The sequence below is a fragment of the Microtus ochrogaster genome, unplaced genomic scaffold, assembly GCF_000317375.1.
Source record: "Microtus ochrogaster isolate Prairie Vole_2 unplaced genomic scaffold, MicOch1.0 UNK7, whole genome shotgun sequence".
NCBI classification, from domain to species: domain Eukaryota; kingdom Metazoa; phylum Chordata; class Mammalia; order Rodentia; family Cricetidae; genus Microtus; species Microtus ochrogaster.
This window is the reverse complement of record NW_004949105.1, coordinates 2,410,366-2,434,651: the sequence shown is the minus strand read 5'-3', so window position 1 is coordinate 2,434,651 and position 24,286 is coordinate 2,410,366. Positions and strand designations below refer to the sequence as shown.

Sequence of the window (24,286 nt, the reverse complement as noted above, 5' to 3'; positions counted from 1 at the left end):
TATCTATGTGTCCTATATACACACCTGTGTGAGGGTATACCCACACCTGTGCAGAGGCCAGAGGATGCTATTACATGTTCTCATCAATTTTGGTTTTATTCCGTTGGCACAGAGTTTCTCACTGAACCTGGTGCTAGGCTTTATGCCAGTGAGTCCCATCGGTTCTCCTTTCTCTGTCCCCCTCCGCAGTTTGAGGTCAGAAGTAGATGTGGCCTCAGCTGGAGTTTTCCATGGATACCAGGAATTTGAACTCAAGCCCTCATTCTTGTATAGCAAGTGTGCTCTTGCCCACTGAGCCGTATCCCGGCCCTCAGGTAACTGACTGTGTAAGTAGCTGGACAGGAGGAACAGAAACGCAGAGCCCACTGGGAAGTCTAAAAATAAGTAATCACAGATTGGGATCGAGGAAAATAGGGTTATGTCGCTCAGTTGTCTATTCTACACACAAGGAGTTTTGTTTCAGTAATGTCTGATTGTCCTCTAAGACCTGACACTGTCACGGAGTCAGAGTAGACACACTCGGGATTGTTTCACCAGGGCGAAACAGCACAAGTGTTTGCTTTGGAACGCTGCCAGCCCATTAACCCAGGAGTCCAAACAGCAGAATGTCTTCTCAATGAAACAAATACAAAGGTAGATTTGCAAGATACATCGATGTATTAACTTTTCTTTTCTATGGAATCTTCCTGAATTTTCACAGTTTTAATATTCCGTGAGTGTAAACTCCCATGGCTAGGAAGCAGCCAGAGAATTAGGACCACAGGCAATGGAAACCAATGCCCGTTCCATCAGACATACCTGTATATAGACCAAATCAGTTTGTGTACCCAGTAATGAGGGTAACTCATATCTGTTTTATTTGTTTTCTCATGATGCTTGAATTTTATCTATAAAAATTATAATGAGACAATCACACTCAGGATGTAAGTCTGATGTACATACTTTATAATCAGCCTCACTAAGGGCTAGGCAGTGAGGGGATCTGAGAGCCAGGCTGGGCCCAGTTGTGAGGGCTGTAACTAGCTCATAGTTTGATAAAGAAGACTCTGCAGGGTGACCCCTGGTGGGCTCCGGGTCACCTCTCTCTCGGCACAGGTCTCATTCCCATTCTGTGTGTTTATGGGGTAGACTAGGTGGACGTGCCAGAAAGATGACCTCAGAGAATCTCCCCCCTTCCTGTTCTGAATACAGCCTGCCCTTCCTCTTCCTCACTGACCTAGTCCTCTCCATGGCCCAGCATTCCTCAGGAGAGCAGGACGCGAGAGAACTAAGCATGGGCATAACACTGGGCATGAGGAGCAAGAGTCTTGATACGTGCTGTGTCAGCTCAGGTGCCACGCCTCAGAGGCTGAGAATCTATCACTCGGAAACCATGATTATAAGAATATTTCCATTCTCGTTCCAAATATAGCTAGTCCTTTGAATTTTGCATCTACCCGTTCAACCATGTGTGGATACCATGAAGTTAGGCCTGTGGCAGCTGCACCTGTGCTAAATATAAGGCTGCTTTTATTGCCATCAATCCTTAGCAAATACCAGGGATCAGTTACAGTTTACAGGGAAGGGGAGTTTGAGAAGATGGCTCAGTCAGTGAAGGGGCTGCCATCCAAGCATGAGGACCTGAGCTCAGATCCTCAAACCCGCATGAAAACCAGGTGCAGTGGATGTGTTTGTCGCCCCTTGAAGCTGACTGGCCAGTCAGTCACTAATAGGTTTAGTGAGAGAGAGACCCTGATGTAACAAAGTAAAGATGGAGAATCTGACGTTGACTTCTGGTCTCCACATGTCCACAAGCAAGCAAGTACCTCTCTCTCTCTCTCTCTCTCTGTCTCTCCCTGTCTCCCTCTGTCTCTCTGTCTCTCTCTCTCTGTGTGTCTCTCTCTCTGTCTCTCTCTCTCGTACACACACACACACACTGTTTATGGAAAGATCCACTTAGATTATATGTAAATGGTGCACCATTTTAAAAAAGGGAAGCATCAAATGTTTGTGTCTTAGGTCTGGATCATTTATGTCCCAGAACCCGCCCCCCATGGACACAACAAATGACTATGACTTATTTATGATGTCAAATTCATCCCATCAGATATGTCCATATTTCTGCCAGACAGACATTTTGTAGATCAATACAATGACCACGTTTTAGATGAAAGTCTTCCCCCTATGTAACGGGTATCTGATTAATATTTTAAGTCATTAGAACACTCAGGACATTTCTTAATTAAAGCTAGAGTGTATTCTCAGAAGTATATTTTCTAAAACCCAATTCTTTTAAAAATTTATTCTTTGTCCATTTATTTCTTTATTTTGTGTGTATTCATGTGTGTGTGTGGGCATATGCCTGCCATGGGAAGGCCAAAGAGTGATATGCCAGAGCCGACCTTTTAGTTGATTTTTGTTAGCTCTTTAGGGGCCCACCAATCTCTCAAATAAATACAGCCTTATTCTTACTATGAATGCCTCACCTTAGCTTGCCTTGTTTCGAGCAAGTTTCTCTTTAACCGTGTTTTGCCTTTGGGCTTTTAACCTTTCTTTATTCAATATATTTATTCTTCTTACTCCATGGCTGGCTGTGTGACTGGCCCCTGGTGTCCTCTTCTCTTTCTCGCTTTCTTGACCCTCACTCTTCTTTTGAGCCTAGATTTCTTCTCCTATTTATTCTTTCTCCCTGCCAGCACTTTCCAATCAGGTGTTATAGGCAGGCAAAGTAACACAGCTTTACGGAGTTAACCAAATGCAACGTAAAAGAAATGCAAGATATCTTTGCATCATTAAACAAATGTTCCACAGCATAAACAAATGCAAGACATCTTAAACTAAAGGACTAACAATACAGTCCTTTCCTACTACCATGTGGGTGACAGCATGGAATCAAACTTGGGTCCTCAGCCTTGGCAATGAGTGCCTTTACATAATCAATATAATAGTTAATATTAGTTATCAGCATGACAAGATTCATCCCTGAGATTAATGAAGGGGCCTGTCTGTGAGGGAGTGTTTGCAGATTGGGCTAAATGAGGCAGAAAGAAATCCTAAATACTGGACACACCATCCCATGAGCTGCTGTCCCAAATGGAATAAAGCAGAAGAGAAGCTGGGTACCAGCATTCATGTGAACACTCCTGTTGTGATACCTCCCTACCATGATAGATCATATCCCCAAACTGTGAATCAAAATCATTCCTTCCCTAAGCTGTGTCTTTCAGGTTTTTTATTGCAACAACAAGGAAAGGAACTAACATGGTCTTAAGTGTCCTGTTCCCTTTGAAAATCCTTAGGGGCTGGATCCCACCTCTTGGTTTCCATGGCTTCTAGACTTGGGATCTAGAATGTGGTCTCTGATGCTGTTGTAAGAATCATTCCACGACAGCCCTGAGATCCTGCATCTTGGTGTCTTCCTCATGGTCATCAAGAGATCTCTTCCCATCAAGGAATCACCACAGGATACCCTTTAGCTGCAATCCAAGCAGCTCTGCCACATAACACAGGCTGACAGACGGCTTTGTCACCTGCCCTGCTCATAGGTCCTCATGCCTTTATGTGAGGTGTTCCCACACAGCAGATAGCTCTGTTCCTGTCCTTGGTAGCACAAGTTCTGATATCTAAGCCCCAATGGGCTGCCACAGAGAACCACAGGTTTGCTTTCAAACCTGATGCAGCAATACCAGTTCTGACTTCATACATATGAAAGCCACTTCTGTTTATAATATCTTACTACTCTACAGAAGACTTACAAATACAGACTTTGGCTTTAAGTTCTAAAAGGTATGTGAGATTGCTACAATTCCATATGTGTTGGGTTTCTCCCGGGCCCAGGTGGACAGAATGTAGACTCAGCATCAGAAACCGATGCACTTTTGACAATGTAAGTTGGCCAAATTTACCTGTCCATACACAACCTCAAAGCAGGGTCTCTTTGAGCATCGGCGTTAGTGTGAGGTAGGCTTCTAGCTCCAGATAGAAACTGAGACATGGTTGGCTGGGTGGAATGAGGTCTGTGTTTTACAAGCATGAACTGTCACCACCACCTAGTGGCAGTGGTTGGAAGTTTGTCACACCATGACTGTTTCTCGTTTATGATCTTTTCACTGTTCACAAGATTTCTCCATTCACTGGGAGTGTTTCAAATCTCACAAAATGTCATTTAATAAAAATAAATATGATGCCCGCTGTGCTCTTTAATAGAATACACATTATTTTGGGTAATTATAGTATTAAATACCACAAATTAAATCATTAGGAATTTAAGATGTTGGTTCATATATGCATGGACAATTCTGGTTTTAGTCATTAAGGAACATAGATATCACCAAGCATGATCTAGAGGATGCCACTGTCCTCAGGATGGAACTATGGCATGCGCAAGTCCTTTGGCTAGATTATGCAGACTCGTTTACTTCTGATAAGTTTCAGATTAATTTGCAATTCATAACATTTGCACAATTTATGTGCTGCTTCACACATTGCCAACAACGACAGCATTCTGAAGGCGTTAGCTGTAGCTGGAAATTTGGGAATAAAGAACACAACTGTTTAGATGTGTCTTCCTTTGGCACACATGCACACACACAATCAGCTATCATAGATTCGATAAATACTTCCAAAATTCGATGTAACACTGCCTCTCTCCCATACTTCATAATACATACTCCCCTTATTAACCCTGGATATACTATATTTTAATGGATATTCCTCAACTGGAGTTATTTTTCACCAAGTTCATTGTTTTAGTCTTCCATTTCTGAGACACAGTAATTGGCTTTGCTCCGAGGACATGCTGTGAGCCACCATGCGCACGATGGCGGGGTGATCTTTGCGAGTTTATATCCTGTCCTTAGCATGCCTCTTTCTAAAATGTCACCAGAGTGTCTCCATGAAGTTAGGATAAAATCCAAACACCTCAGCCCAACCAAAAACACCTAAAAGGGCTTCGGACTTCCTTCCTCACCAACTTACCACTCACGCCCTTTCTCGCAACCCCATTCCCGACACCTGTCAGCGAGAAGGCAGGTGAAAATGTTATTGTCTCTCATGCAGCATGTCCAGCTCTTCTGGCTGCAAGGCTTTAGTCTAGCCAGCCCTCAGGACTAGAGTGTCATTCTGGAAGCCATATCTCCCGAGTGGTTAGCCCTGCAGCCTCATTCTCAGAGAGGATGCCTATGGCAGTCAAGGTACCAGCCCCCAGACATTTCCTTACACACATTATCTTATGGAGGTATCAGTTAAAAACCATGTCTCTTTCCAAGGTTTGTGTCTTCACTCATGAGACTGTGACTGTGATGTGGCATGTATGTGTGTTTTCCAGTCTACAAGTCTAAAAAATGTGTACGAAAAGGCCGGCTGAACTAGGTGACATGAACCAAAACATCTTATTTTACACCAGTGGGTGACGGCAGAGTTCAAGGTTCACATGGCTTGCTATGAGGCGAATTCATACGCAGCTAACTACACAGCGTAACCACTTTTCTTAGCTTCTTTCATTGTGGGTGATCATGTCAGACATGAGACACCATGTTTGGGGTATCGATATTTAAAATAGGTAGAGCCTGGGAAGTAAAACTGGGTATTTTAATTACTGAAATAGTATGTAAAATAACGGGTTACATTATGGCTTATTTTGCCCCTGTGTTTTGAGACAGGGTCTTGCTGTGCAGGTGTGGCTGGTAAGATGCTCACTGTATAGTTCAGGCTAGTCTTAAATATCTGCCAGTCCTCCTGCCTTACTTCCTGAGTGTTGGGTTACAGGAATACACCACCACACCTGGCTCATTATGACATTTTCCTCCATATATATCATTCTACTTTATCCGTTCCTCTTTCATTTATGCAAGAGAAAAATGAAAAGAAGAAACTACCTAATATATCCAGAAAAAGGAAGGGAAATCAAGACATGCTGAGCCACCACGGAAATCTGTAGGTAATTTTCTTCAACCATAAGGACTCAGAAAACAATCTTTCCCAATTCAGACACAATTGCTCTATGAATCAACCATAACGACTCTGTTTCTAGTAAATGGTTTCTAGCGAGAAAATCCTCCTGAATTTCATCGAGGCACGCAGTATGCATGGAGGAGCACGGTGATGCAGCGAGCCAGTTCCCGAGCCATGTGGCTGCCTCTGCTCCCCAGTCCTCCTCTACAGCTGTTGGCACAGTGCTCCCCTCAGTTGGGCTTGTCTTACTTGGAAATTAAGTGGTGTTAAATGTAGCACAGGGATGGTTTGGGACAGGGGAAAATGTGCTTTCCTCCAAGGTGTGGGGCTTATTAAAATTTTGAATTTTAACCACGGTGTGATTTAACTTCCACCCAAAGGAATGTTCTCAGGAGGCCAGGAAAGTTAATGAGCTTGAGCAGGGCACAGACACTTCCTGTTAGGAAGACCCCGGGCTCTGACATCACCACTGTACCACAATAGAGTCCCATTTGTTACACGCTGACGCATGCCGGTGATCCCGTATTCCCGTATGCACACACAGACTCATTTTGCCATGCCAGAATTCTCTTAAAATTCCAACCTAGCCTCTTAGTTCCTATGAAGATTTCCACTGTTTTTCTTTTGTGGGACTGCATAGCATTTTAGGCAATCCATTATGATCCTGTACTCAGTGTGTATCTAAGGAGAGCTTTCTCCTCAGTCTTTGCCTCCACCCCCCTGAAGAGCACTTTGACAATAGGCGTAGGCCACCACATCTGTTTGTGTTTGTGTTTTAGGTGTGTGTGTGTGTTACTAGAGGATCAAACCGTGGTCAATGCTGGGCGAGTAGTCAATAATCTGCCCTACATTCAGAGTGGGATGGTTTGTGAAGTTGTATCATCACTGAATCTACCTCGTAAGCAATGGGCGCTCATTGGATGCCTTGGGGATCATCATTCTTAATCCCATCTTTGTCCTCACAGCTGTTTCAGGGGTGATTCTCTCCCAGGTTCCCTTGGGTTCCTGATCTAACCTCATCTAACCTGAGATTGGTAGGGTTTGGGCAAGTTCAGAGGCGGAACAGGCAGGCAGAGCACAAAGGCCAGAAGCATATGGGGCAGAGAAAAGATGGAGGAAAAGGCAGTGACATTTCTCAGAGTAATTAGAACCAAACAGTCTGTGTTTTCCAAGAACACAGCAGCATTGGGAAGGACAGGTCATGGGGGTAAACCCAGTCTGTATCAGACATGTCCCATCTGAAACCACAGAAGGCATTTACATGTAGAGCCCAAGGACATAGTTAACTGCACATTTCTGGGCTTTAGAGAAGTCTCCAGAAAGAAATTCTGGGAAATGTTCAGTCCACAACTGTGTCCTGAACTGCCAGACCAAAGGAAGAGCAGGGGGAGAAAATGGGGATGAAGGCAGCCGCAAGTAATCCTGTGTTCACTCTGAGGGCGAGAGAGCCAACACAGTCAGAACAACCAAGAAGCCATTCCTAAGGGAGGCGTTTCCTAAAGAGAAGCGTACCAAGAGCCATGTATGGTCCAGGGACAGGTGCTGAGAGTGGTCCTTCCAATAGGACGGCATGGAGGCTTGACACAGCTGCCCAGGGTGACTATGTTGGGGGCAAAGACTTTACCCAGCTGGGCTCAAGGGAGACCGGGGCCGGCTCTAGTGACAGAATATAACCAGCTTTTGAGAGTCCATTTTCTAATCAGAAGTAAATGGTTGCAAGAAGGAAATGGCTGAAGTCTGATAATCTAAGATGTTCTGCCAGTCTAGGAAGCAATGGGGAACTGTAAATACAGACGCTTCATCTGAGCCACGGCACACTCCCTCTAATGTGTCTTCTTGTTCTTCAGTTTGTTTGCTTTTATTTTTCCTTCATGGAATTTAGCAGGTTAGTGTACAGTTAATTCCAAAATAAATTGTCACCTGAAGATACTGACACTGGATAAAACCTGTGCAGGAGGTAGCAGATTCTGTTTGCTCTGACTGCTATAATACAGGTTCGAAGGCTGACACAGGATGGGCAGGGTACATTGTCTGTCTGCTTAATAGTATGCATGCATACGTGTTTGTTTTCACAAGTAAGCTTTACTTAAAAGAAGAAGGCCACCTTATTGATTTTCAAAGTCTCTCTTGTTCTTATAATGCCCCACTCTGTCAAAGAAGATGGCAGTAGTTAATATATTCTTTTACAAATAAAAATCTACATTTGGCCACAAATCATTTCCATCAAGTAGAAATAGTCTCATGATTTATGAATTTGCCAGAATAGACAAACCTCCCCTTTAACAATATTCTAATAAAATGTCATAGCAAAAGTGGCAATGCACTTGTATCATTTATTTTAAAAATCAATTTCACTGATTACAAAATAGAAAGTTATATAGAGGGATGGTAGCAGTTTCGTTTGTATTGAGGGGCTCAGTGCACAGGGATAGAGGAGTGATGTGGGAGTGTCATATATCAATCTGTTGATTTCATTGGCTAAGTAATAAACAAACTGCTTGGGCTCATAGCTTAGAACATAGGTGGGCGGAGAAAACAGAACAGAATGCTGGGAGGAAGAGGAAGTGAGCTCAGACTCGACGGCTCTGTGCTCTGGAGCAGAGACGCCTTGCTCCCGGCTCCCAGGCAGACACATGCGATGAAGCTCCGACCCAGGATGGACGTAGGCTAGAATCTTCCTGGTAAGACCAGTGCTCACTAAGACCGGTGCTCACAGATTATTAGAGATGGGTTGATCGGGATATCAGAATTAGCCAGTAAGGGCTAGAGCTAAAGGGCCAAGCAGTGTTTAAATGAATACAATTTCCGTGTAATTATTCCGGGGTATAAGCTAGCCAGGCGGCCGGGGTGCTCAGGAGGTAGCCCTGCCGCTCCTAGTACTACAGAGGAGGGGAGTGGATGCCCTTCACAGCGGTGCTAAGTGGGCAGAGCTGCAATCTGGAAGGAACAGGAACTGTTTCCTAGTCCCTCACAGGGCACCCAGCCTCAGGACAGGGGCGGGAAAGTCTATGGAAAACAGCATTCTTCTAGAACCTAAAATTACTTTATCTTGTCTAGTTCTTGGTTATTACAAAGTGCTCAAGCCAACGCGTCTGTAGGTGCTCTCTCATTCATATTCCGCCCCCCATCTCTTCTCCCTGGTCTGGGGTGTGCAGTACTCCTACCAAATCCCTTTGGCATGAGCACTACCTGATGCTTTATCCCCATTTAATTTACTGCCATAATAATTAGTCTCAGTTGGGCTGACTTAGTGCTCACATCCCATAAGCTGAAGTTCCTAAGGAGGAAGCTAGCAGTTTGGGAGAGGTTGTGATATGAAAATGAGTGGCTGTTGCCTTTGGGACATCAACCTGCCTCGCTGTTAACACTGGTAGTGATGAGTCAGCTCTTCTGTCCAGGGATTGCTGATGCCCATGACTCAGGACATTTGGCTCTGTGCGTTCCGTGTCTCATATGAGACAGGGAGGTGGGACAGATCTCAGAGCTGGGACGGTGCCACCACTCTGCAGTGTGTGGACAAATGATGCACAACATCAAATAAGCTCTCCTTTGCAATGAAAATTAAAACAGATTTATTTTCCTTTTGAAGAGGGAATTATTTTGTCCTTACATTCCTCCTGACACTCAGCTGCCTTTTGTCCTGCAATTGCATACACTGTGTTATTAAGTGTGCACCAACTGTTTGAGTTTGATTTTCTTCGCTCAATAAAATCTGCTTCTAAATAACTTGCTTCGTGAGCCTTTTCATAGAATCTGACTTTTCTCTTTTCAACAAAAGCTGTACCCTCGTTGAGACTCCAATAACCCTTTAAAGTAATCAGCCCCATTGCTTGTCAAATGGCTGTGATTTGCCTTTGAGTGGCTTCAATTTTGCCAAAGCTAGCATCCTCTGGAAGTCATTTGCCACTGACGGCACATGAATAGCACAATGTGTATAATAGCCCATGGACAGTCCGTGACAAGCTGTCCCCTTGATGGGGGCCTTCTCTGAGCTCTGTGTCCCTACATCACAGAGAGGTGGCACAGGACCGTGGCTCTGTGTCCCCCGCCTCATCATTGTCAGGAGGTGTAGCCCCATCACTCGCCTCGATTTCATACTTCATCTCTGGAAATGTCTCTGATGAGCCACCGCACAACTGCCTGAGTGACAGAAATGATAAAATACTGTACAGCACAGGGCATTCTGCATCGCCATGCTGGTGGACAGGGAAATGTAAAAGTATCGGGGCAGCGTTCCCAGCCAAGCTGGGACAAGCCCCATGCATCTGTATGTGTAGAGTGAGCTAAAGATCCGCAGAGTAGATGCAAGTGCACAGTGAGCAACAGCCTGAGGCAGGAATGAACCCCAAGCCTAGCCTTACACGATCCATAAAGGAGAAGCAAGTGCAACTCAGGGTAAATACAGGAAAGCAGTAGAAACACCCACGGCACTCGCAGACTAGTTGAAGGGCAGGTGAGAAGGGAGAAATTGGCTATAGACACGTTGACAAACGCTTGTGATGGCTAGCCCTGGGTTTAGGAAGGTGGCGTGTGGCAAGAACCTGAAAGTGGGAGGGTGGGCAGCAGGCTGTGTGGTGCAGGGCTGGGTTCACAGAGTAGGAGGGCAAGGTAGACACAAGAATTCGGAGCTTGCAGGAGCAGATACTGAGTCCTGTCTTTGGCACTCTGATGAAAACCACAAGTGTCAATCATGCAACCACATCTACAATCTGTTCAGTCCAAAGGCCACCTGACAAGCCAGAAGAAGCAATGGAACATGGTGGCCTTTGGCCTTTTTTTTTTTTAGCTTGTTAAATCGGCTATATTAATGGTGTTTTAAAATCTGAATATGTCTACACCGTTAGGACATCAGTTCCAGAATGTGAAGATATGGGTGCACCATATGTGAGATGACCTTGTACAGTTGGGGGTTGGTAGCACTGTACATGCCAGAAGACAGGCCACAAGCAGAGGTGACACCTTCAGGAGATGTGCATGGATGACCCCACAACTAGGCAGTGAGAACAGTAAGACAAGCAGGACGTCTCAAATATCCTCAGAAGTATGTGTATCAATGATGAGTGGCTGAGACAGGTTTATAGGGAGAGGAACACTACTGGTTATGGCAGTCAATGGTGGGGCATTGGACCTGAAGAAATGAGCCACGGCAAGCATATTGATTATTAAGCAAAACCCCAACCAGGAACCAAGCACAAGGGTAGAAAGAAAGCTGTGAAAGCAAGAAACAAGTCAGGTTCTGAACACTGCCACTCACGAGGGTCCAGAAAGAGGCTGCGAGTGGAGAGCTAGAAGAACACACTGGCTTGACGCAACACCCCATTGCTCGTGACTGCATGGGCTTTCCTTTCTCCTCTTAAATTAACCAGGATGTATCTCTGTGGTATCTGAAGAGCAGAGCCCGAGTAATCTGGGACTTTCAGCCAAATGCCTCCAAGGACCAATGTGAGAGGGGGCCAGGAGAGAGTTATCTGCATTTGACTCCCATGCAATGAGCCTCCTCTTAAAATCCCTCATCTGTTAGAACACCCCAGAGATCAAGTTTGCTAAAGTTTCATGTAATTGTAGCTTATTTTACTTAATTTTACCACAAGGCAAACTTGTTTTGCATATAAATGGAAAATCCGCAGGTATGTGTTTACTCACTTTGTATGATAGCTTTTAACTGAAACGTGAGGGTTTTCTATTTTTTAAATTCATGGGAAGCATACTTCCACATTTCTCTCCCTTCCCATTTACATAGGTACACGACCATCTAGACCAAGGCATACACATAATACAACTGTTGTAGTGTCTGTGTTTGTGGGTCTATGCTGTGGCAGAAGGCTGACACAGACAACCTACCAGGAGGAAACTCAGTTTTGATTAACGGTTTCTGCACCAATTATCTGACTCTCCCGGTACAGCAGCATGTGGACTAGGGGGCCGTTCATCTCATAGCAGACAGGAAGCAGAGAAAAAAAGAGAGAGGAAGAGGCCAGGAACAATGTCTATGCTTCAAAGGTACATCCCCAGACAGCCGCTTCTTCCAACCAAGTCTTCCTTACCATTGCCCACCACTTTCCAACAGCCCATCCACCAAGGAATTCGTTAACTAGGGCAGTGTCCTCGTCACCCATCACTGACGTCTAACCTCTGAACTTGGCTTTGGGAGTAAAACCTTCAACACCTGAACTTTTGGGAGACATTCAAACCCCAACAGTGTGGCTACAGCTTTTGGACACAACTGCAGCTATCGGATGCTTCTCCGTGAAATCCTTAAAGCTGACCACGGAGTCACGAGGTATGAGGCTCTCCACATAGCTACATGAGACATTCTGACAGCTCGTGTAAAGCAAACATTTGAATGGGTTTCGTTCGTCTGATGCCAAATGTGAAAAGGTTAGCACTTCAGTTTAACTCCAGTCAAGGACACAACCCTTAGTACATAGATACAGCTAGCTAGCAAGAAAGCAATACTCGAGATTTTCATCTGCATTTTATACCTTCACGTACTGCCCAGAAGTGTCGATGACACCTGGTGAAACAGGACCCAGGAATGATTCTGCATCAAATTTCTAGCTAGATTCACAAACAAAGAAGTTTCTTTTTTAAATAACACCTTTGTTATGTTAGGAGGTAGATGGGATTCCACGGTTGGTTCTATTCTTTAGCAAAAGCTGTCTATCAAAACAAAGAACTCTTCCCTCCTCTATACCAGAAAAGAAATCCTATTACAAATAGCAATGACACAAATATTTTAGCAACTTCACAGCTACTGCAGATCTGTGGAACTGGGTGCCCTGTGTGTCTTCTGTCAGAAATCACAATAATTTCATTTTTCTAACTTGAGAGTCTTTCAAGGGAAATTGTGAGTTCACACTGGGCGGCTTCTCTCACAGCCAGCTTCTCAGCTCCATCGCAGTGTTCAGCATCTGATCTCGGAATGGCATCGGCTGTGTAAAAATACAGTTCTGCCTCCTTCCGCTTCCTGTAAAGGGGTTCTGAGCTTAGCTGCCAGCCATGAGTTGCTTTACCATTCAACAGGGAAAGCCACAAAAACAATCACTTTCATTAGTGAGGCATGTCAGAGGCTTCTCTGACATGTTCCAAGGACTTGCTGTGCTTAGCAGAACCCATACCTACCAAGAATTCCCTCCATGGTCCACCTTGTAAATCTGTGTGTTGGTGGGAACTCCAGGATCCCAGGTTCTCTCAACAGTAGAGATCTTTGCAGCATGAAGAGACCAACAATGAATAGAATGTCAGTCACTACTGTGTTTCCTGCTGGCAAGTGTACTTTGAATGTGACATGTAGTCCACATTTTTATGAAAATAATGATTTGCTGATCTGGAAACATATTACAGAAATATTCTAGTCAATTTTATGGTCTACATAATATCCAGATGTGTGACTTGGAGACAGCTAGGCTCCTACCTTAGAAAAATACTGTATCCCCGTAGAAAAGGCCCAGTCTCTTCTGCAACATGAAGACGAAGACACAGCAAGAAAGTCACCTATGAACTAGGAAGCCAGCTTTATATCCATGCAAAATTGACGGGATTTTCTAGTTTGCTAAATTCTAAGAGATAAGACTATGTTTTAAGACAAAGATCAAGCCAAAGCTAACCAAACCAAACAAAACTCACCAACAAAAACTTGATTTTACTTCATTGAGTCAGGATCATGCTGCACATTACAGGAAAGCTTCAAGACTGTAGTCCTCCCGCCTCAGTCCCTAAGGGCTAGAATCGCAGGGGCCCAGCCCTACACCAAACTATCTGCAGAATTAAACAATGGGTCAGTGTTTTTCTTTTGTTTGTTTGTTTTTTTGTTTTTTTTTACTACTACTATTATTATTATTCTTGTGCTAAGGTTTTTTTTTTTTTGCCTTTGTACCGGGGTATCTGGCTACAGGTGAAATTCATGGGGGGGGGGTCAAGTTATAATTCTCCAGCTATCTCAGCTATAGCATACAGCACAGTTCCTGTGCTCAGAAATATTTTCCCCTGGATGGAGTAACATGGCTCCCGGGTCACCTGAGACAGTTTTCGCTTTTCACTGTTTTCCAGTTTCTTGCTGCCATTCTTTACTCCAAAATCACTTTATCTCAAGATCAGAAGTTCAAGGCCAGCCTTGATACACTGTGAGTTTGACACCAGCCTGCAATAATGCAATCTTTCTTGTCTCAGAAAAACAAATATTAAAAAGAAGTTCAAATATTTAATTTCACTTAGTGCAATATCCTCCAGACCCATCCATATTATCACACAGAATGCCCCTTCTTTATATGGCTAGGTAGATTTCTACTGCATAGTCATTGCACAATTAGACTGTCTTCATTTGTTAATTATATCCCAGTGAAGCTGGAGAGAAAATGGAAATCTTTAATACTAATGTAAAGGCTTTGAGAAGCTGAAATTACATTTAAGTACTGGGAGCATTAGCCAACAAACGAGTAATAAATATATGAGCACCTCTCTCATATTCCCAGGAGATGGGTGAACACTCCAGGATGTTCGGGTGTTTTATACAAACAGATGAACTGTAGGACTGGTGAAAGATCTCAGCAGTTAGAGGCAGTTGCTGTTCTTGCAAAGGACCTGTGTTCCATTCACAGTACCCACATGGGGACTGCCTGTAACTCCAGCTCCAGGGGATCTGGCACCTTCTTCTGGCCCCTGTCAGCACCTGCACACATGTAGCGTACACACACACACACACACCCCACATAAAAATGAGTTGTAAAAATTATAAAATATGTAACTATTATCCACATATGGCACCTGCGCATTTAAGATCTATCTCCTCTCTATAAACTTATGTTAATTAATAGAATGCATATTTTAATAATGTCTATATTACATGTAGTAATACAATATAACTACTATAAATTGCCTTAGTGTACTGTTCAGAGAATGATAAAAGGCACTTCAGCTTCAATCCAGGTTACAAAATTGAGACCATCAACTGTCTAAGAATGCATTCAGGTGGGAAACCTCCATTGGATCTATTGTCAGGGGAGTCCAAGGCCACCCAAACAGTATCAGCTATGTTCATTACTCTTGCTTTTGTCCCAGAACTTGAAAGTAAGACCTGAGCTGCAGATACCACATGGTGCAGATACAGAACTTGGAGGTATCAAACTGGGACTGAGTTGGAAGCCCTCTTCCTGAGAACTAGCTATTACAGTATCTGGAGGTGCTATGCAACTTGCCTAGGAAGAAAAGGGATCAATAGTCCTACCAAATTGTGAAGTCCGTGAATCACAACAATGGCCAGCCTGGCAAACTAGCCTCAATGGTGCACTAGTAGCCCTTCTCTCTTGAGGACGATGACCATAGCTCTCTAATCAGACTTAAAGTCTGCTGAATAGGAGAGAAATTGTGCCTGGCTCTATAAATGTGGCCAAAACCCCATTGCTGAATGTCATACACCTGGAGGAGAATTTACTACTGGAATTTTCTTAAAACAGTGCAATTCCTAAATGTTTTCTAAATACTCACCACAATCCCACAGATAAGTGAAGCTCTTACTTGTCATCAAAAAGGTGCTTTGTTTGCTTGTTTATTTATTTGTTTGCGATAGGTGGAAGTCCCCACAGAAAGACATAACTGAGAAAATGCACAGAATAAGAGACCATAGGGGAGCCCAGGCTGAATTTATACATCTCTATCATACAACATTGACACCTAAACCTCAGGGAATATCACAGAAGAGGGGTCAAGAAGATTTTAAGTGCTAGAGGAGCAGGATGTATGCTGAGAGACAGTGCCTTCTAGACATGACGGGGAAGCTATATCCATGAAATGTCAACAGTACTGTTGCCTCCAAACCTGCACAATGGCAACACCAGACGACATGCCAATATTCACAAAGGCAATTTCACAAGACCTACATGAAGACCTACTGGACATCAAAGGTCCCTGAGAGGAGGTGTGTGCGTGTGTGTGTGTGTGTGTGTGTGTGTGTGTGTGTGTGTGTGAGAGAGAGAGAGAGAGAGAGAGAGAGAGAGAGAGAGAGAATAATGATGAATGAAAGAAAATGGTGTCCCAAATTTAAAAAAGAGTTGAAGGAGGTGCATAGAAGCATAGAAGGAGTTGGAGAGGAAAGAGGAGGAGTGTGGAAATGACATAAATACAAAATACGTGCACGAAATTTTCAACAAATTAATATCTTTAAATAAAAACATAGGTATGTACGCATAGAAAGCCAACTGTGTATAAATGTGTGTGAATGTATACATAAAGCCAACTGTATATGAACATATGTGTGTTAAAGTCTGTGCAGTGGACATTTTGAACTTGAGTACACTTCACGTTCCAACTAACACCTACGTGTAGATATAAGCATGTGCATATCTGTCACACACATACAGAAACACATGTGCAAATAAAAGAACTCCCCGGGACTCCGCTCTTCTGAGACAGCCTCTTCGCAGAGGGATTCTAGTCACGAAAGTTGAGACCAGTTTCCTTGAATCCCTGCAATGTGTGGCAGAGACGTGCGCATCGATTTCTCAGGAACGGATTGCAGCCCCCTCAAGAGTTTCACCTGCACCTTGTAGGACTCTTGACTGGGTCTCTGTGAAATATGTTTCTATGTTTACCAGCTCATTAGTTTTATTGACTTTCAGTGATGGCACCCCAGCAGGAGCACTGGTAATTGAGTTGTTATAAGTCTCCTTCTGTGCTTAATTAAATTTTCTTGAGAGATTTTTATGCTTTATACTTTTCCGCGTGGAGCATGGTATATAATAAGTACTCCTAATAGTTTCATCTATTAACGGGTGTTCTCTAGCCTTCCTTTGAAGTTGACATTATAATACATTGTATGTGCTGCTCCTTCCTGAGGGAGGCTGTAAACTCCCTACACTCATTCTCTTGTACCAGTGACTTTATGTAACCGCTTAGTAGAAACAGACATGAGGTACTTCGTTCTATAACAGCCAGACAACAATAAAGGGCAGGAGAGAAAATGCATCACGGAGAGTGAGCTAGAGTCTAAACACTAGAAACTCCAGTAGACACTGGAGATTAGTCTGTTGCATCTTAGTTTTGAAAGCAACCGGACCAGGGCAGACAGCCCAGGCCAGTCATCCCCACTGAGGCTGACAGACTCTTTTCACAAACAGTTCTCCATACAATCCCCAATCTCCTCATGAGTCACTGACTTGGATCTCTCTCTCTCTCTCTCTCTCTCTCTCTCTCTCTCTCTCTCTCTCTCTCTCTCTCAATTCATAATATACCTTCATCAACCACACACTTTATTGGGAAACCCACTTATTTGGAATGTCTCCCAAGGAATCAAATTAAGTCTAATTATACTTAATGGCAATGACTGGTGCTTAATTTGGATGGTAATTCTGCTTAATTGAGATGCCTTCAGGTGCGGAAGTAGCATTCTGAGAATGCTGGTGTGTGTGAGTATATCAACCTAGGATACTTCTTCTCTCAAAATTTCTACAAAATAGGTGGTACAGACTGAAACATATTCTGCAGTGTGTGATTCAGGATATTTATCTTGTTAATTATTGAGAGCTCTGCACAACAAAACTTATATACAATATTAACAGATTCTATGTAACAGCACACAAAGCCAATAAAGAAAAACCAAATTTCATGAATAGGAAGAATATTTGAACCTCAGGCAGATAAATCCATGACATCTACATTTCATGGTTTAAGCAGGTTTAAGACTCATCTTCCAGATGTCAAAGAACACATCTCATAAGCTCAGCTAAGGGAGATAAAGAAACTTAGTCACATGCTAAGCAGACTATAAATCAAATCATCTTCTGAATCTTGAAATTTGGTTTTTGTTAGTCCGCTAGTATTTTCTCTTTATGTTGGAGTAATACTCTGTTGTGTGCATACGGCACACTTTCTTCATCTATTCTTTGGTTGATGAATAGCTACTGTGTTTCCACAGCTTAGCTGTTGTGACCAGTGTCAAGAAGAACATGGGTGTGCCACCATCTCTACTGTAAGCAAATTACAATTCCTTTGGGCATATTCAATATCCAGGCTTGAACAGCAATATCATTTAGTAGCACTAATTGTAGTTATTTAAGGAACCTCCACACTGATTTCTAGAGTGGCTTAACAAATCCACATTTCCATGGTATATAAGGTTCCTTTTCCTGCATGGGAATTCCATCAGGATGTGATGCCCATCTGGCATGGAACTGGCAGCCTATCAACCTAATAAGGCCTGATCTTGCCAGTTTGAATCATGCCCTCTTGCTCCCACGCTGGACCATGCTCATGCATCCGAAGTCTGTGTCCTCTGTCAAAAAGGATTTTGCCTTCCCGATAAAGGAGGGTTATTCTTCAGTCAAGGCACTATGGAGCCACACTCCTGTTAGATTCCCCATCAAGCTCTAAGATTTCCTCTTCCATTTCATCCTCACCAGAATTTGCTGTTGTGGGTTGCTTTGATGATTGAGTGGTGTAAGAAGGAATATCATAAAGCTATACATTGAATTTCTCCAATAACTAAAGACTGGAAAGTTTCTACATATAATTACTGACTGCTGTGCTTTTCATTTTTAAAGTGTTCATTCAGTATATATGATCCAATTGCTCATTATTTTGTTATAATATTGTCTACATTCTTCATATAGTCTTGGTCTTAATCCTTTTCCAGGTGAATATTTGGTACATGTTTTATTCCATTCTGTGGGCTGTCTCTTTACTTTATGATTTCCATTTTCTTTGATTTACAGAAGGCTATTTTTTAACTGGAAACACTTACACATAATTCTTGGTGTTGTTTCCTAAACCCCAAGTCCAGTTCAAGAGCCATTACCCAGTGCAATGCCCTGATGTTTCCCATGCTTTCCTAGTGAGTTCTGAGAGTCTGGGTCTTTATTAGGCTTGTGAACAACATAGTTTATTTCTTCCTGTGGTGGCCAAGAGAGTCTTTTTAATGGATTTCCATGTGGATGCGTGTGAATGGTGAGGCTTTCCGTGTACCATATGATCCAGAAATCATGAAGCCTCCAGTGTTTGGGGTTATGTTGTCAAGAACCAGGTGACTATCCCCATGTAACTTCTGAGATTTCTGTTGGTCTGTTTTATGCCCAATCCATGATGTTTTGGTTACCATGGCTGTATGTATGTTACACGTGCTGAAGTTGGTGGTCAGGATGCCTCAGAATATCTTTCTTGCTCAGAGTTCTTTAGCTATTCAGGGTCTCATGCATCTGCACTGATGTTTAGTAGGTTTTACTTATTATGTGAAGAACATAATTTATATTATTCTGAGAATATCATTCAATCTATATATTGCATTTCATCATTTGGTCATTTTAACACAAGTCCTATCAATCATTGTAACTAAAGTCTTTCTACTGAAAAAAAAATCTTACTCAGTTTTGATTTTTGCAGTTTAATGAATTTTATTTATGGATCTTTTACCTTCATTGTTAGATTTATTCTTTTTTGAGATGCGTTTATTTTCATTTTGTGTCTATGGGTGTTTTTCTTGTATGCATGCATGATTATATACCATGTGGGCACAATACTCAAGAAGCCCATTAGAAGGCACCAGACTTACTGGAACTGTAGCTACAGACAATAGTGAGCTAGCATGTGAGTGCTGGGGGTTAAACTGGAGTCTTCTGGAAAAGCACAGCCAGTGTTTTTAACTTCTGAGCCATCTCTCCAATCATAGATTTATTGATTTAAATTTCAAAGGGGCTGTCTTAGCCACTATTGTATTCCTATGTGGAGACACCATGATGAAGGCAACTTATAAGAGGAAGATATTCCACTGAGGCTTGCAGTTCCAGTTCGTGATCATCATGACTGGGAGTGTGGTGACGGTCAAGCAAGCATGGCATTTGGAACAGGCACTGAGAGTACATATCTGCTCATCAAGTTGCAGGGAGAGAGAGATAGAGAGAGACAGAGATAGAGACAGAGACAGAGATAGAGACAGAGACAGAGAGAGAAACTGGCTAAGCCTTATATGAACCTTTTAAATATCAAAGTCTACCTCAGGTGACATATGTCTTCCAATGAGGTCCCACCCACTCCAATAAGCCTATGACTCTCACTCCTTCCCAAACTGTTTCACTCACTGGGGACCAAGCATTCAAACATTGGTGCCTATGGGGGCCGTTCTCATTCAGACCACCACAGAGGCTACTGAGAATAAAATGGCATTCCTAAGCTATCTTACTCCTCGGTGAATTCAGTATTCATTTATAGGGAAGTAGATGATTCTGTGTGAGGATTTGTATCCTGCTATTTGTCAAACTGTTTTATAATTTCTAATGGCTTTCTGGGTATTGTTTAGGGTCTTCTAGTCATAACGTCCTGTTATCATTCAACAAAAAATTCCAGTTCTTCCTTTCCCATTTGTATTCTGTTTTACTGCGTCTTATTGTCATACTTAGGTTAAATATAGTACTTGCATATAAACAGGTACTATATAAAGTGAAAGTGAAGAAAGTAGATATCTTTCTTATATTCCTGATTATTGAGGAAATACTTAAGAGTTCCTGCAATCAGTGTAATATAGGCTAAGGGGTTGTCTTATGAAACCTTTATTGTGTTAAGTTGCATTCATTTAATCCCTAATTTGTAAAGATTTTTCATTATAAGGAGATACTGAACTTCATCAAAGGTTAATTCTGCATCTATTGAGCTCATCTTAACTTCCATCCTTAACTCTACTTCTGTATTTATCTTTTACACATTGATTTGCATAGGATGCATTCCCCTAATGAAGCCAACTTGATCATAGTGAATTTTCCTTCTAAGAACAACCAACCAAATCCTAAACCAGCAATAGAGCAGAAAGAAGGGAAGTTTGGACTCAAAGATTGACACTGAGACAATGGAACAGAGAGTTGCTCTTCCCGAAGATAAAGAAAACTGACAAGCCTTTCAACAACCCAACCAAACAGAAGAGAAAATTCAAGTAAATGAGGTAGAGATTCAAAGTTCATATTATAATAGGTAGCACTAAAATTCAGAAAATTATTAAGGAAAGTTCTAATAAATTGAATTACAATGAACCATAAAATTAGAAGAAATTGATAAGTTCCTAGACACACATGACTTATCATCAAAACAGAAGATACAAGCCCATAAACAGATCAACAATAGGTAATGAGATTGAAGTGATAATTAAAATGTGTCCAATGGGAGAAAAGCCCACGACTGTATTAATTAACTGCGGCATTTTATCAGACTTTTGAAGAACTGACACAACTGTTCTTCTAGCTATTTCATAACAGAAAAGAAAAAAAATTCTCCCAAGCTCATTCTCAGGATCCAGTATTACAAGACAACAAAATCAAGTTAGGACACACAGAAAGGAAAGCTGTGGGTCATCCTCCCCTATAAGCACAAGTGTAAAACTTGTAAATAAAATACCAAGTCAGGTTCAATGTCATCTTTGATTTTTCTTCTCTCCTGTCACTGATGGCATCTGCTGGAGGGAAGAGGTATGGCAAAGTTCTAGAGGACAGAGAATACTGCACCAGAGTCTCAAGACCTGTTCCCCTTCAGCCTCCTCTTCCACCCTTCTCAACTGAAGCTACATCTTCATGAGTTTACAGGCGAGGCAACTGTAGGACACACTCTTCAGTGCCTTTTGAACTTTTCTTTTTTATCACTCTTGTTGTCTCCCAGTGAAAGAATTATGTATCATTCAGTCTGTTCCACCATGGCCCCTATGCACAAACGGTACATGCACACTTTCTCTTTCTCCATGAAAAGGCCCTTAGGAAGACTCTAACATGTTTTTGTTATCCTGATTGTCTTCAAAGCCAACTCTTTCTTAAAGCCATTCATTGCCCCAGAAGCAGTGAGAAAAATGGGCTAAAACCACAGGTGTTCTGCAAATTATTATAATTATAGGTATGGTTCTTCTGTGATTAGATTATTTCATGTTTTTCTAATGAAGAGATGCTGAATTTGTTGAATCATTCAACAGTTGAGAGAAGATGGAAATATCTTGCATATAGTATAGGTTGTGTGTAGATGGAAAGGACCCTAAGAGTTCTCTCCAGCCAATGGTGTAGCACTGGGGAAGACACGGAGAGCAGCCATAATGACTGAAGGGGCTCAGGTACAGAGTTGGCAGGAGACAAGGGATTTATATGCAATAGCGTGCAGGAAGACCACATGCTGGGTAGGGTTACCACTTCACTTCCCATGAGGGGCTCCCTACTTCTGTGTGATCTTCCATATTTCCCTTTTGCTGAACCACAGGGAATATGTAGACACTAACTAACTCATTCATTTGATTTATATTGATCCATTTCCTTTAGTTATATTATTGCTAAAATCAAATCTAAGAAAAGAGGTTGTCCTACCTCCTTGATTACAAAAATAAAACATTTTATGCTTTATAAATGTCACAATAAGACACTTTGGGCTGCAGTGGCATCTCTTTAGAGAGGACATAAACATGTATTTTTGCTTGTACTGCATGGCAGCAGAGGTAATATATATTTGCCATTAATTCAATTCTACATCTAGCATACCGCAAAGCAGGCAAATACAATTGTTTTCAATTTCTTCCCCAAACATTTCCATCTGACTTTCAAGCCTTTCCTAAGTTCTCAAGGTCAAATAACTTAGCTTGATAGAGAGAAAACAGAATGTTTCAAAAGTGTATGGATGTGAGAACCAAGGAAAGCAAATGTAGACCAGGAACGTGGTATACTTGTTAGCACTAGTTTAACTAAACTTGGATTGATAGACACTTAATGATGACCCAAACAGCTTATCCCTCAGTCAACTCTTGCTGGGTATTTTTGCCATTTCTATGTCTAATAGTCTGTAGTGGATGATGCTGTTATGGTAACTAGGTTCACATGGCAACTGATTTGTCCTAGTCCCCAGCAAAGGAAAATGTTCCTATGGTCTCTGTGACAGTGCAGGCTCAGATGCTCAGAGTCTACTCAAGCCCACATGCCTTCTGTGTACGGAGCTGACATCTACTGTGCTGAGGACAGACTCTGGGAGACAGACGATGCTCTGTCACAAAGGAATTCTCTATGCTTGCCTTGGTATGGAAGATGTCCTGGGACCTGACAAGCACCTGACAAGAGGGCAGAAATGGGCAGGCGGCCGCTACAGAAACAAAATGCCAGACCACTCAAAAACTGCCAATATGAAGTTCAGTAAATTTATGTTCCCAGAAAGTGTTCCTTTAATAGTGTTTGTTTCACATAATTTGAAATCTGTGCCCGAATACTTTGTTGTCAGTTTCTTAATGAAAATGATATGAAGGCATCTGACCCTCGCAGTCCGCTCTGAATTTTGGTGAACTTGGAGTGCATTGAAGACAATTCATTTCACAGTCAATAGAAAAGTGGTGAGTACCATCCCCTCGCCTGTGGAGTAAGAGGTAGGCATAGCATTGCAGAGGGCATGTGCAAAATTTACAGAGAACACACACAGCTTCGAGTATCATGGATATGAAAACATTTGACCTAATATATTATCACAGGACACTGGGGAAAGGCAGAGGAGGGAAAAATAACAGCCTTGTCTTGACAACCGTGCTGAAAAGTCAATGCTGTGACTCTATCCAGCAGAGGAGTTTCCAACAAAGGGCACTGAGCAGACTCAAGCTGGAGGAAAGGGTTGACTGAGCAGCAGGGCCTGACGTGGCAGACATGCTTAGTAAAGAAGCAGTACAGGGTACCCCGTATCAGGAACGACCTCACATCCTGGTCTGCCAGAAGGCACAGTACTGAGTCCTGGCTAGACTCTATGGCTAGGTGAGCGTGTGGTCACTAGCCAAGGTCAGCCACTGATTGGCCAGGCAGTCTGCTAACCAGAAATAGTTGCGGACAGCACCCGCATGGGTGGAGAAGCCTTACCTTGTCTGGATCAGTGGTCGTGATGACCCATACGCAGTGAGCATTGTCTTCGTACTGCACGGGATAGTTAGGGGAGGTGATGATACCACTGGGCCCACGCAGGTTAGATCCACATGTCCTGGCTGGAAACAGATGGAAACAATAGAATTTGCCCAGCAGTTCATCAGCGTACAAGGGATACCATGTGGGATGTTTTGTAAGAGGTTCATTTTTTTAGGCGGCATATCCAACAATGGGTGTCAACCTGACATTTTCATACATGTGTATAATTGTTCCTATTTGCCCCTTTCTGCTTCCTACTTGTCCCCTTCATACTCCCACACACACCCTCTGCTTTCATGTGTAAGTATGTTCTTTAACACAGGATCTACACATGAAAGACAATAATCAACATTTTCTCTTTCCTCCCCTTCTCCCCTTCCCTCACCCACCTGGATCTACGTTAATGTCCTATGTATGCATAAATGCACAGTTACATTTAAATATAAATTATTCACATTAGAGAAAAACATGACTTTAATAAAAAG

At 42.5% G+C, this 24,286-nt stretch overlaps 1 protein-coding gene across 1 annotated transcript in view; it reads right to left on the bottom strand.

The window, feature by feature from the left end:
* The window catches only part of Csmd1 (CUB and Sushi multiple domains 1), a 1,422,978-nt gene that overhangs the window by 348,179 nt on the left and 1,050,513 nt on the right, over positions 1-24,286 (bottom strand). The window contains exon 10 of the mRNA XM_005366231.2: positions 23,760-23,881. Coding sequence (XP_005366288.1) covers positions 23,760-23,881 — 122 coding nt within the window. The remainder of the gene's footprint in view (positions 1-23,759; positions 23,882-24,286) is intronic.